The sequence below is a fragment of the Bubalus bubalis genome, chromosome 19 (genome assembly GCF_019923935.1).
Source record: "Bubalus bubalis isolate 160015118507 breed Murrah chromosome 19, NDDB_SH_1, whole genome shotgun sequence".
NCBI lineage: Eukaryota > Metazoa > Chordata > Mammalia > Artiodactyla > Bovidae > Bubalus > Bubalus bubalis.
The window spans coordinates 33,427,928-33,442,653 of NC_059175.1; the positions used below are offsets into that span (position 1 = coordinate 33,427,928).

At 41.9% G+C, this 14,726-nt stretch overlaps 1 protein-coding gene across 2 annotated transcripts; it reads right to left on the reverse strand.

Annotated features, from left to right (window-relative positions):
• Nucleotides 1–436: 436 nt before the first annotated feature.
• On the reverse strand, nt 437–14,509 carry CARD6 (caspase recruitment domain family member 6). 2 transcript variants are annotated; one of them, XM_006053835.4, is made up of 3 exons: nt 14,188–14,509; nt 12,045–12,593; nt 437–2,826 (listed from the first exon to the last, which is right to left on the reverse strand). In XM_006053835.4, the coding sequence occupies exons 1-3, from the start codon at nt 14,468–14,470 to the stop codon at nt 551–553; spliced, it is 3,108 nt and encodes a 1,035-aa protein (XP_006053897.4). In that variant the 5' UTR covers nt 14,471–14,509; the 3' UTR covers nt 437–550. The 2 variants fall into 2 exon arrangements, with proteins under 2 accessions (XP_006053897.4, XP_025126350.3); XM_025270565.3 differs by lacking the exons at nt 12,045–12,593; nt 14,188–14,509 and adding an exon at nt 11,742–12,034.
• Nucleotides 14,510–14,726: the final 217 nt, after the last annotated feature.

Here is a 14,726-nt window from a genome sequence, read left to right on the forward strand (position 1 = left end):
CATGCACTGTAGTCTGCCAAGCTCCTCTGTCCATGGGGATTCTCCAGGCAGGAATACTGGCGTGGGTTGCCATGCTGTCGTCCTCCAGGGGGTCTTCCCAACCCAGGGATTGAACACAGGTCTCCTGCATTGTAGGCAGATTCTTTACCATCTAAGCCACCAGGGAAGCCCAAGAATACTAGAGTAGGTACCTATCCCTTCTCTAGGGGCTCTTCCCGACCCAGAAATTGAACCAGAGTCTGAATTCTTTACCAGCTAAGCTACCAGGGGTTCAAGTTATATATTACCAAATATTCAAGGTTGTATTCAATTTATTATTTACTGCTTGATTCTATTTTTTATTCTTTTCATATTTTTCCCTTTTCTTTAGGGCCATAATTCTCACAGATATTTTTATAATATCCAGTTATGCTGGGTATATCTTATTTCCTGTGTCATGCTAATGATAGTACATTTTTACCGTCACTGCCATTCTCCTCCAGGCTACCCTATATATGATAGGAAAGGCCTGGGCAAAGGATACATTTCATGGGTCCCTAGTGTAAACATTTTAATGCTTCCCTCCCCTCTTGGGCCCTGGTCTTGGGCAATATGCCTTAGCCTGTGAAGGACCAGTATGAGATGACTTGGGTTGAGTGGGTTTGGGCTGAAAAGGTTTAGATTGGGAGGACTGGGGCTGGCGTGGCTTGGGCTGAGTGGGTTTGGATGGAGAACTTTCAGCTTGGGGGGCCTGGTGCTGAGTAGGTTTGGTTTGAGTGGGTTTGGGTTGAAAGGGCACAGGTTGGGAGGGTTTGTGCTGGGACTGTTTGACCTGGGGTGACTTGTGCTGATTAGGTCTGAATTGAGAGCTGGGCAAATACATGCTGTAGGACATAGGATGGAATCCCATTTGGAAAGATGGATTTGAAGGCCCACCTTGTGTCTTCAGCTTAGCTCCTTGCTGAGGGGCAGTCCTTCTTGGTTTTTGTGTGGCTCCTGTTGCTTGAAAGGCTTGATGATGAGGATTTTCAATATGGGGTTTCGTTCTCATGGATGTTCTCATTGTCTCTGTTGGCCTTGTTCCCCTGGCACTGACTTGCCCAGGCTTCCCAACTGCTCCTCCTGGCCATGAACCCAGGGAATGGAGGTGACCTACCTGGGAGTCCTCTTTCCCAGACCTTTCAAGGGTTCCTATTGTCTGTGGTCTCTGAGGCCAGGCCGGTATATGCTGAGAAATGGGTCTTGGTGGTCTCCCAAAAGTTCTACCCATGTGATGTCTCCAAGGAGTTCCTGAAAATCTCATAAATGTTTCACCTGAATAAAATCTCTGGGGCTGGAAATACTGAATTCCAAAACGTTTGCCTGGACTATGTGCCCTTGTATTCTGAAAGGGCAAAGGATGGAACCTCTTAGGCCTCTGCTGTAACCAGAAGCGGGAGCCCATAGCCCAAGGGGCTTTCAAAGAAACGTGGTTAAAGTTTCCTCCAATTCTGGCTGGTAAAGGATGGAAGTTTCTCAGAGGAGGCATGAATACCGGGGTGAGATGGAAATTCTGACGATTTTGGTTGACCTGACAACTAGTCTCAGACATCTTGGCGGGGCTTTCAGATGAGTTTTTTCGCTGACTGTGTCTTTGTGATCCCTCATCTTCAGCTGCTCCAGCCAAGTTTTCACTAGGGGAAACTTGAATCCCCTGAATGTTCTCAAAGTCTTGGTCTACCTGTATCCCTAACTCTCTGGCCAGGGGGGCCATGTCTTCCACAGACACACATCTGAGTGAAGAGGACATCACTTCTTGGAGGGCAGCTTGAAGACCCTCCATGTTCCTTCCTCTCTGCCCTACTTCCTCCTCCTCCCAAAACAGTAGCTGTGATGGCTTCAACTTCAGGACCCTCTGGAAAACCTGAGCCTCTTCACTCTCCCTGGCCTGGGGACTGAGCACAAAGTAGCATCTTTCAATGGCAGCTTCTCCTAAAAACATTAGCAAGTCCCATTCCTTCTCACCTAGGCAGTCAGTGAAAAAAAACACAGCTGAGGAAACCTCCATCAAGAAACCAAACTGTGTCCAAACACTTTCTAGATCTCCACGAAGGTTGGCCACAGCAACAGGCTTCTGGGGGAAACGGGGGCTTTCACTTAAACCGCTGCTATCAGGAAAACACCATGTTATCTCAACCAGGCCATCAGAGATCTGCCGGGGAAGCACCTGAACAGGCAAGTCCTGATGAAGAAAGATTTTGTGTGATTTCAGATGGGCAGGGCTGAGCAGGGAATTGAGGATTCTGGACTTGGAAAAGCTACAGTATCCTAGACGCACAAAAGAGATGACAGGCATCTGCATGAGAGTCAGAAACTTTTCTGTATCCCCTGTAGGCCCTCCTGAAGACTGTGTTGACTGCTCCTTCACAATGTCCTTCATGGCCCCTAGCATTAAAATGCTTCTGTTGTTTTCTGCATCTGGCAGTAGCAGGGGAAGAGCAAACCGGCAATGATACATGTTTGACATGACTTCACGTTGCAAAGAGCTGTCTGAAGACAGCAAAGAGGCACAAAGGACATCCAGGGGATTAATGGTTTCTGTTTCTCTAATTTCCAAGTTCTCTACTCCAGTCACTAATTCCCCTTTGCTGTCTTTACCCAGAACCTTGGGTCTGAGGACTGAATCTCTGGCTGTCACATCCAGTGCTTGAACTTTCATCAGGAAGTTCCAAGCCAAGTCACTTGGAGTCTCAGGCACCCATGTATGTCCTCGGTCTAAGGAGAATTGTTTCACGAAGTCTGGCAGAAGCTTTCTGCTTGTGTCCAGGTTCAAACAGGACAGGACATCTTTAAACACATTTTTTCTTTCTGTAGGAAGAAAAGATATAGTCAGTGAATGTCATGCTCAGCATCTAAGCTTCCTTCACTGACTTTTAAAATTAAGTAATTGATATTTTCTTTGGAAAAAAGAAAAGATGGTCCACCATCTGTCTGTTCTTTTTGCGGTTGAGTAATATGCAGAGTACATCATGGGAAACGCTGGGCTGGAGGAAGCACAAGCTGGAATCAAGATTGTGGGGAGAAATATCAATAACCTCAAATATGCAGATGACACTACTCTAATGTCAGAAAGTGAAGAAGAACTAAAGAGCCTCTTGATGAAAGTGAAAGAGGAGAGTGAAAAAGTTGGCTTAAAGCTCAACATTCAGAAAACTAACATCATGGCATCTGGTCCCATCACTTCATGGGAAATAGATGGGGAAACAGTGGAAACAGTGTCAGACTTTATTTTGGGGGGCTCCAAAATCACTGCAGATAGTGATTGCAGCCATGAAATTAAAAGACGCTTACTCCTTGGAAGGAAAGTTATGACCAACCTAGACAGCATTTTCAAAAGCAGAGACATTACTTTGCCAACAAAGGTCTGTCTAGTCAAGTCTGTGGTTTTTCCAGTGGTCACGTATGGATGTGAAAGTTGGACTGTGAAGAAAGCTGAGCGCCGAAGATGCTTTTGAACTGTGGTGTTGGAGAAGACTCTTGAGAGTCCCTTGGACTGCAAGGAGATCCAACCAGTCCATCCTAAAGGAGATCAGTCCTGGGTGTTCATTGGAAAGACTGATGCTGAAGCTGCAACTCCAATACTTTGGCCACCTCATGCAAAGAGTTGACTCATTGGAAAAGACTCTGATGCTGGGAGTGATTGGGGGCAGGAGGAGAAGGGGACAACAGAGGATGAGATGGCTGAATGGCATCACCGACTCAATGGATATGAGTTTGGGTAAACTCCAGGAGTTGGTGATGGACAGGGAGGCCTGGAGTGCTGCGATTCATGGCGTTGCAAAGAGTCGGACAGGACTGAGCGACTGAACTGAACTAAACTGAATATTCCACTATATATATGTTCCACAACTTCTTTATTCATTAATCTGTTGATGGAGGAGGGATGGAATGGTGTGGGAGATGGAAGGGTGGTTCAAAAGGGAGGGGACATATGTACATGTATGGCTCATTCCTGTAGATGTATGGTAGAAACCAACACAATATGGTAAAGAAATTATCCTCCAACTTAAAATAAATTTTTTGAAAAGATGAAACAAGTAAAGTGAAAGTACTGTTTCATCACCCTGCCAAGTGTACTTTCCTTCTAAGAGATATGTCGATATGGTGTGGTACGTTTCCTTCTCTTCCTTTTCCAATACATATGCAGAAGTAGATATGTAGAAGTACATATGTATATGTACTTGCATATGTAGAAGTACACAGTTTGGTATAATGGATGCTATTTTATTCTATAAATGATATTATACCAAATGATTTTTCAACTTCTTTTCACTCGGTGGTATTCCTTGTAAATTCTTCCAAGTAAGTATATACAGAGAACTACTTAATTCATTTTATGAATCCATTGTACTTAATGGTTTGGAAGAACCACTATTTATTTAACCATTGTCTACTGATGATCATTCAGGTTTTCGAATTTTTTGGCTATGTTCATATGCAGTAATGAAAAAGCCTGTTAATGCTTCTTTATACATATGTATAAGGAACTCTCTAGGTAGATACTGATTTATTTATTAAATGTTAACTCTTGCTAAAGTTTGGAGAAATGAAAGATTTTGTCTTCTCAGAATTTACATGTTGTATATAATTTCTCCTGATGTCATTTTCCAGTTTACATTCTAGCCACTTATTGAGATGACAGAGATAGTGCTAAGTAGAGAAAGAAAATCCGAGCACTTTCTGCTCCCGACGGATAGTAACATAGCATAAGCTTCTTGGATCCCTTGTAAAAATAGCCTGGAAGAAACAGTAGACATGAGAGAAAGTGTAGGTTTCAAGAATTAACAAAAGGAACTCTAAGAAATCCTTCGACAGTCTGAAAGTTGCTTGAACTGGTGCATCTGATGGGTAAAAAGGCGAGGAAGGAGTTGAGGCTAGCATGAAGGATCCCCAGAGGAGGAAGAGAAGTGAGAAGAGGGATTGCAGAAAACATATAAGTTCTGCTCTTGCCTCTCCCCTGCTTACCCCCTGCTTTTCCTTAGGACAACCATCCTCTGTTTCTTCAGCACAGAAATTGGTACCTACACAGCCCAAGCCAGATGCCAAATGTTGACAAGGTAACATCAGGCTACTGTGGAATAGTACAGTGACATGTCTAACAAGCACAGAGATGAATGAAAAATTAAGAAGCCAGTACCATTTTTGTATATTAAAAATTCATGAAAATAGCCCAGGTAAGGCAAAAAGAAATGATTGAAGATTTTAGCTGCCACCCACTGAAACGAGACAGAGTTTTTAATTTGAGTCCCACAGTTGATCAATGGATACCCACTCCAAGATGACCCAGATGTTGGACATAGAAAATAAGAATTTTAAAGTAGCTATCTTAACTATTTTCAAGAATTTACAATAACATAAACCCATAATGAATAATTTAATAGAAATTACCAGGAAAAAAGAAGAAAGCATTTAAAAATTTAAATTCTTGAACTAAAAAGCATAATATCTGAATTTTTTCAAAAATAAGTAGATGGACTTTTAAAAAGACTGGAAATGACAGAAGAAAAATTCAGTGTACTTAGAGATATAGCAATAGAAATGATCCAATCTAAAGAATAAGGATAAAAAATACTTTTTAAAAAATGGACAGAGCCTCAGGGACCTTGGGCAAAACGTCAGAAACTCTAACATACATGTACTTGGAATCTCAAAAAGAGAAGGGGGAACAAGTGGGACAGAAAATATTTGGATAAATAACAGCTTAAATTTTTCCAAATTTGGGGGAGGGGAAATTCCAAATTTAGAGATTCATCTTATGTAGATAAATCCTACATAAGATGAGAACAAAGAGAATCACACCTAGACACATCAGAGTTAATCACAGAAATCATTTTAAGGAAAACATCTTGAAATCAACCAGAAGAAAAATAGCACAACGCAAGAGGGAACAATGATAAAATGATAAGAATTGCACTCATCTCACACGCTAGTGAAGTAATGCTCAAAATTCTCCAACCAGGCTTCAGCAATATGTGAACCGTGAACTTCCGGATGTTCAAGCTGGTTTTAGAAAAGGCAGAGGAACCAGAGGTCAAATTGCCAACATCCGCTGGATCATCGAAAAAGCGAGAGAGTTCCAGAAAAACATCTATTTCTGCTTTACTGACTATGCCAAAGCCTTTGACTGTGTGGATCACAAGAAACTGTGGAAAATTCTGAAAGAGATGGGAATACCAGACCACCTGACCTGCCTCTTGAGAAACCTGTATACAGGTCAGGAAGCAACAGAACTGGACATGGAACAACAGACTGGTTCCAAATAGGAAAAGGAGTCCGTCAAGGCTGTATTTTGTCACCCTGCTTATTTAACTTATATGCAGAGGACATCATGAGAAATGCTGGGCTGGAGGAAGCACAAGCTGGAATCAAGATTGCTGGGAGAAATATCAATAACCTCAGATATGCAGATGACACTACCCTAATGGCAGAAAGTGAAGAAGAACTAAAGAGCCTCTTGATGAAGGTGAAAGAAGAGAGTGAAAAATTTGGCTTAAAGTTCAACATTCATAAAACTAAGATCATGGCATCCGGTCCCATCACTTCATGGCAAATAGATGGGGAAACAGTGGAAACAGTGTCAGACTTTATTTTGGGGGGTTCCAAAATCACAGCGGATGGTGATTGCAGCCATGAAATTAAAAGACATTTGCTCCTTGGAAGGAATGTTATGACCAATCTAGACAGCATACTAAAAAGCAGAGACATTACTTTGCCAACAAAAGTCCGTCTACTCAAGGCTATGGTTTTCCCAGTAGTCACGTACAGATGTGAGAGTTGGACTATAAAGAAAGCTGAGTGCAGAATAATTGATGCTTTTGAACTGTGGTGTTGGAGAAGACTCTTGAGAGTCCCTTGGACTGCAAGGAGATCCAACCAGTCCATCCTAAAGGAGATCAGTCCTGGGTGTTCATCGGAGGGACTGATGTTGAAGCCGAAAGTCCAATACTTTGGCCACCTAATGTGGACAGCTGACTCATTTGAAAAGACCCTAATGCTGGGAAAGATTGAGGGCAGGAGGAGAAGGGGACGACAGGGGATGAGATGGTTGGATGGCATCACCAACACGATGGACATGGGTTTGGGTGGACTCCAGGAGTTGGTGACGGACAGGGAAGCCTGGCGTACTGCGGTTCATTGGGTCGCAAAGATTCAGACACAACCAAGCGACTGAATTGAAGGAAACTGAGCATCAGAAAGAATGGAAGCCGAATGACAGAAATGATAATCGATCATTTCTGAAGGCAAAAAGGCACCAGTCTAAAATTCCTTACAGGAAAAATATTCTTCTGGATTGAAGGCAAAATGAAGACATGTTTCAATAAACAAAAAATTAATAAAATTCTTCGAGCTAACAGGGAATAACAGCAAACAAAAACTTGAATCTTCAGGAAGAAGAAAGAGCAGAGAAAATGATAAATTTATGGGTTCCTGGACTTCCCCTGGTGGTGCTAGTGGTAAAGCACCCACCTGCCAATGCAGGAGACATAAGAGACCCGGGTTTGATCATTGACTGATCCCAAATAGTATAAACTAGAAGGGAAAGTGCAGTTGCTCAGTCGTGTCTGACTCTTTGCGACCCCATGGACTGTAGCCTACCAGGAAGAGAGTTGATTACATAACCTATATCCGAATTGACTCTATACATTGCAGAGCACACAAGCAATGCCTTAAGTCTTCCTGAGACTTCAATTTGAGATGCAGTGATGGGGTGGTTAGGGGCGGGAAGAAAGTGGCCTAAAATTTAACATGACAAAAAGCATTACGATCCTTCTCTTTTGAATCAGATGTATTTGATTTCCACCCCCCTGTCCAGTTCTCAGCTGCACAGACAAATACTACAGAGGGAAGAGACAGAGCATAGCCATAAATTTTCATTAAAAAAATTTTTTTTATCCTCCAGTCAACTAGAGTGGATTGGAAACCGTTAGAATAGAATTATATACAGTCATAACTGCATTATTATTGCAACTTTTCTTGACCTGTTTTCCTAAGGCTGTGTCAAATACAAATTGGCACTTGCCAAGGGCATTTTCCATCTGCCTCTGGAGATTGAGCCCTGTGCTGCTGCAGCTATTGACCTTCAACATGCCCTGGAGGGGGTTTAGGGTGGAGAATGCGGCACTTTGTTGCTGCAGGAAAACTGGTGGAACAGGCCTTTAGATGGTTAGATATTTTCAGGAACTGATTTCATGATCCCAATCCTAACACTATCCAGAAAAGCACTCAGTCCCTTCATGGTGACATCAGCTCCTGGTGGCTACAGAAAACCTTTTGTAAAATAAATGCTTGATTGTGTGATATCCTCCTTCACCAAAAATCATATATATTGACCTTCCCCCACTACTCCTTTGGAGCAGTTTCTCAGAGCTATCTGAAGTGCTGTCTACCCGACTGCAGTCCTCATTTTAACTCAAATAAAACTTAACTTGCAACTCTCATGTTGCACATCTTTCTTTAGTCAACAAGTGTTAGATTGGTTGCAAAACTAGCCCCAAGTAATGGCTTTCCTGGGTTTCCCTGGTGGCTCAGATGGTAAAGAATCTGCCTGTAAAGCAGGAAAACCAGGTTTGATCCCTGGGTCAGGAATACCCCCTGGAGGAGGGCACAGTAATCCAGTCCAGTATTCTTGCCTGGAGAATTCCATGGACGGAGGAGCCTGGCAGGCTACAGTCCATGGGATTGCAAAGAGTCGGACACGAATGAGCGACTAAGACACAATGACTTTCTGGTATCCACACCTTTTGTAATATTACTTTGCAAGAGATGTAGCCTATTCTTCCCCAACCCTTAAAGCTTTGAGACTTGCTTTTGCCAACAGAATGTGGCAGAAGTCAAACAGTGTTATGGATTGAAATGTATCCCCTACAAAAAGATGCTAATCCTCCCAGTACTTCAGAATGTGGCCTTATTTGTGAATAGGGTCATTACAGAGGTCATCAACTTAAAATGAGGTTATTAAGGTGGGCCCTAATGCAATTTGATCAGTGTCCTAATTAAAAGAAGAAATTTGAAAACAGACACATGCACCAAAGGAAATGACTTGAAGACACCAGAGAGAAGATGGTCTTCAAGGCAGAGAATTCCAGAGGCTACTGGAAGCTGGAAGAGAGATCTGGAACAGGTCCTTCCCTAATGTCTTCAGAAAGAGTATAACCCTGCCAACACCTTGGTTTCAGTCTCTACCTCCATACCTGTAAAACAAAATATTTCCCACTGTTCTAAGCCACCTTTTTGTAGTATCTTACTGTGGCGGCCCGAGGAAACCTATCATACAGATGGCATGATAGTTCTGAGTCTAAGCCTCAAAATGCCTTCAGGACTCTGTCTCTGTCTCTCTGACTCCTCTACTCTCACTATAAGAATATGCCTGACATAGTCTGAGAGTTAGCTCAGACTAGCTTGTTAGAGGGCATGGCAATCCACTCCAATATTCTTGCCTGGAGAATCCCATGGGTAGAGGAGCCTGGTGGTCTACAGTCCATGGGGTTGCAGAAAGTCAACTGAATCAACTGACCGTGCATACATAGCTTGCTAGGAGATGAGAAATGAGCCAATAGCTAGCTGACTACCGATACAGAAGTAAACCCAGAGACGACCAGAAGAATGCCTGCCAACTATAGACACATAAAAATTATACACTCTTACTGTTTTAAGTGACCCTAATTTTGAGGTGCCTATTAATTTATTATGGCAAATAAATAATACAGAAAAAAACATGCAAAACAAAAAACAAAACAATATCATGCAAGAAACATATAATATTGGAATGTTACCTAGGGAAGAAGGTGAATAAGGAATAGAGAAAAAAGTCAAATAGATTAAAAAAAGGAGGTGGTTGCAGAATAATGCTGATGGTATGCAATGAAAAAGTAATTCAACCCTATGTAACTATTGTAATATATTTAAAAAATTAAGAATGAGGTCTAAAAGCAACTATGAATCGGGAAGGTATAGGGAGTAGGACAACAGTTGTGTTATAGGTTGAATTATATACCCCTCAAATTCATAGGTTGAAATTCTAAGACCCAGTATCTCAGAACGTAATGGTATTTAGAAATGGAGTCATTGTAGATGTATAATTAGTTAAGATGAGGTCATTACAGTGAGCCCTGGTCCTATGACTATTATCCTTATAAAAAAAGAAAATTTGGGAATTCCTTGGTGTTCCAGTGGTTGGGATTCTGAGCTTCTCCTGCAGGGGGCTTGGGTTCCATCCCTGGTCAGTTCAGTTCAGTTCAGTCGTTCAGTCATGTCCAACTCTTTGCGACCCCATGGACTGCAGCACAGGGAACCATTAATAAGACCCTGCAAACTGCATGGTGCGGCCAAAAAACAAAAGAAAAAGGGGAAATGTGAACACAGAGACATGAACCTAGGAAGACAACCATGTGAAGATAAAGGCAGATTGTAGGGGATGGGAGGCAGAGTGCTTCCACAAGCCAGAGAATTCTAAAGATTTCCAGCAAACTACCAGAAGCTAGGAACAGATTCTTTCTACAACCTTCGGAAGGAACCAACACTATATACACCTCCAGACTTCCAGCCTGCAAACTGTGAGACAACATATTTCTATTGTTTTTTGTCTCGCAGTCATGAAATTAAAAGATGCTTGCTCCTTGGAAGAAAAGTTATGACCAACCTAGACAGCATATTAAAAAGCAGAGACATTACTTTGCCAAAAAAAGGTCCATCTAGTCAAGGCTATGGTTTTTCCAGTAGTCATGTATGGATGTGACAGTTGGACCATAAAGAAAGCTGAGAGCTGAAGAACTGATGCTTTTAAACTGTGGTGTTGGAGAAGACTCTTGAGAGTCCCTTGGACTGCAAGGAAATAACAACCAGTCAATCCAAAAGGAAATCAGTCCTGAATATTCATTGGAAGGACTGATGCTGAAGCTGAAGCTCCAATACTTTGGCCACCTGATGCGAAGAACTGACTCACTGGAAAAGACCCTGATGCTGGCAAAGATTAAAGGCAGGAGGAGAAAGGGACAACAGAGGATGAGATGGTTGGATGGCATCACGGACATGAGTTTGAGCAAGCTCTGGGAGTTGGTGATGGACAGGGAAGCCTGATGGGAAGCAGTCCATGGGGTTGCAAAGAGTCAGACACGACTGAACGACTGAACTGAATTGATTGTTTAAGCTACCAAGTTTGTGGTACCACTCTGTTACAGCATCCTAGTAACCAGGTCAAGGTGTGCAGAGGAGGAAATTACTCTCTTCTGAGCCATAATTGGATTATGGATTTGGGCTAAATGTGAGTTGGTAGTTACCTTCCCCTTCTATATTCAGAACTTGGTGGTGTTTATTTTCCCAGACAATATCTCTCTGAATTAAGCATTTCTCCTATTTTGAATTTTCATTAAGAAATATTCAAATTCAAGGTACTGGTATAATCTTCCTCATTGAAATGGCAATATTTGGATAGCTCAAGCCAAGCATTATTTTGGGACCTTATCCATTTACCACAAATTCCTCTCCTGTTTCTGCTTCAATAGTTAGGTCTATAATCCCCATATTCTATTGGTCACAAAGGTTCTAAAATGATTTAACAGACTTAATCTGAGGTATAGAAGGCAACAGCTAAAATTAGTGGTTAGCAACTTGTTATATGTGTGATGGAGGTGACTGCAGAAGCCTAAAAGTTCATAGTCAATACTTACTTTATCTTATACTGTCCACTTGGAGAAGGGCATGGCAACCCACTCCAGTATTCTTACCTGGAGAATCCCCATGGATAGACGAGCCTGGCAGGCTACAGTCCATGGGGTTGCAAAGAGTTGGACACGATTGAAGGAACTTCACACATATGCACATACTGTCCACTATTTCTAGGTCCTGGGTTTTCCTCCCTGTCAACACCCACCTCTGAGGAAACTCCAAGTTAGAGAAGTCCAAGGAATTTCTGAGGAGCTGCTTTTCTGCTTTCATGTGGTGCCCTTCCTCAGTCCCCTCCTTGTTATGATACTGCAATCAAGATTTAAGTTTTTGCCTAAGTAACTCTACACACATGATTCCCATACCTTCCATACTTTTCTCCTCTTCCTCCTCCAATGACATGCCAGTTTCTGGATCCTCATAATGCTGTTCTTCATCAGAGAACTCTGTGGTTTCAAGGTACACAGAATCCTCTCTGTCATCATAGAGGCCTCCTGGGTCACTGTAAGCCTCCTCTTCCAAGGTGATGTTTGCCTCTTCAGAGTACCCCAGAGATTCTAGATAGTCCTCTTGTCCTAAGTATAAAGAATCATCTGGATCCTCATATCTCTGTCCATCCTGTAAATACTCAATGGTTGCTGGAAATTCGTACTCAACGATCTCAACTGACTGTGGTGATGTGAATTTTGACGTGTTATCTTCCTTCTCATTTTCCTTTGAGGACCAAGCAGTTTCCTGATAACTGGTTTTCTTGTCTGTGAAAGACTCAGAGGTTTCTAAATCCACGCATTCTTTCTCTTTGAAGGACGTGGTGATCTCAGGGTTCTCAGGCTGTTTCTCTCCAGGAAGGAAAACATTTTCTTTGCTTGCGCCTATTGGTAGAGGTGGCTCTATATACTCATGTTTCAAAACTTCTGCAAAGAATAAGAAAGTTTGAGAGATATTTATTTTTCTCTCTCGAAATTAACAGATGTTATATTAGGGAGTTTCCATGATCTCAAAGCATCATCTCTCTATTTCATTAGATGATAGAAATACCTACATAAATGGCAATAAGTCAGCTCAGAACTTTCTTTCTCCCACTGAAAAATATCAGATCACACTCCTGCCCAGCTCAAAAGTTTGAGTCTTTCACAGCAAACTCAAAGGGTAAGTGGATGAAATAGAAAACTTGAATCCTTTGTTTACTTGTGGATTTACTGTAACCCAAAATCAGGCTTCCCTGGTAGCTCAAATGGTAAAGAATCTGCCTGCAATGCAGGAGATTTGAGCTCGAGCCTGGGTTAGAAGGTTCCTTTAGAGAAGGAAACAGCAATCCACTCCAGTATTCCTACCTGGAAAGTCCCACGGACAGAGGAGCCTGGTGTGCTGCAGTCCATGGGGTTGCAAAGAGTTGGAAATGACTGAGTGAATAACACTTTCAACACCAGCTCAGACTTCCTAGGGTCATTGCTAATGAAATTTGACCCTAAGAATTTCTAATGAAGAAGTGAATAGCTCTTATTTAGAATAAATCCTGGAAATGCTAAGACCTATATCTCTAAGCATATGGGACCTGTACTACATTAAAAACCATTAGCATTAATATTTTTATCTTAGCCTCTGCCTCTCTGTGCTGTGCTTAGTTGCTCAGTTGTGTCTGACTTTTTGCAACCCCATGGACTGTAGCCCACCAGGCTCCTCTGTCCATGGAGGTTTTCTCCAGGTAAGAATACTGGAGTGGGTTGCCATGCCGTCCTCCAGGGGATCTTTTCAACCCAGAGATAGAACCCAGGTCTCCTGCTCTGCAGACAGATTCTTTATCATCTAAGTCACCAGGGAAACCCAAGAATACTGAAGTGGGTAGCCTATCTAGTCTACAGGGGATCTTTCCAACCCAGGAATCAACCAGGGTCTCCTGCATTGCAGGCGGATTCTTTGCCAGCTGAGCTACCAGGGAAGCCCTAAATGCTCCCTATTTGCCACTAATTATCATTGAACATTCAAAAATTAGCATTTGACTTGCTCCAGAAATTGAGGATTCTGCTGGCATTCTTCTTACAGAGAAAATGAAATTGCTAATACACCACATATGTGTGTCAAAAATTATTTTCCCTCTATTTTCAAAATGGCCATACTAAGTGAAAGATGCAGCTTTTGGTCTTAAGGTTGTTAATACCTATGAATTCACTTACTTGATAAAGAAGTCCCAATGTATCACTAACAGTAGTCTCTTTCCAATTATGGGTATTTCTGGATGTTACTGTCAGAACAGTAAGACATTTATACCAGCAAGAAAACAACTGCTGGTTTTGGATTGTGTTTGAACAAAAAAGTTATAAATCCTCCAGAACAATAACATACATCATTCCCTGCTTTTTAAATCTTGGACACTTTTCCCTTTTATCATATTTCACTGAAAATTATCTCCAGGAAAATGACAAATGAAAATAAAGGGTAGTCATTTTCTTTTTTTCAGGAAAACTGCCTCCTCCCTCTCGGCCCCAAAAATGTAGAAATTTAACCTACCGTGATTTAAGTTGCAAATGGTAGCTGACCAGGAAAAAGTATTAAACAAACAGTTGAGGAAAAGCTGACAGCTCACTTCTCCTTTTTTCTGTACCAAAATCAACAGCTTCCGACTTTTCTTCAGGGGATCTGTAATATTCTCCAGAATCTCATACTCTTCCTCAGAAATCAGCTTCCGAGAGGTTAACGTATCTAAGATACAATCAGGATCCTGTTGTAGGATTTCTAATAACTTTTTTCTTTCTTTTTCTATGATCTGGGACGGAACACTCCCAGCAGCCATGGTTCCTGTTTTCTGCAGACCAGGAAATGAACTATGAAACTGTTTCAATGCAGAAACGCAAGTTCAGTTTTGCTTTTTTTTTTTTTTTTTAAAGGCAGAGTAATGATTTTTGGCCAAGATTAACCATGTCAGTGACCCTTAGTGTTGGAGAGAGCAGATAAAGCAAGCCAAACAGTTTGGGGGAATCCAGCCACGAGCCCCCACAGATCCTTATAGATTATTTACCTGTTTTTTTGGTTTTTTTTTTTGATGACTT

What these genes read in the sequence shown, in the direction of transcription:
- CARD6 (XM_006053835.4), bottom strand. Translation starts at nt 14,470, where the DNA reads ATGGCTGCTGGGAGTGTTCCGTCCCAGATCATAGAAAAAGAAAGAAAA. An exon ending in CATTTGCAACTTAAATCACG is followed by an intron (nt 12,594 to 14,187) that starts GTAGGTTAAATT and finishes TATTCTTTGCAG; the next exon opens with AAGTTTTGAAACATGAGTAT. An exon ending in AGAGGAGAAAAGTATGGAAG is followed by an intron (nt 2,827 to 12,044) that starts GTATGGGAATCA and finishes TTCTTCCTACAG; the next exon opens with AAAGAAAAAATGTGTTTAAA.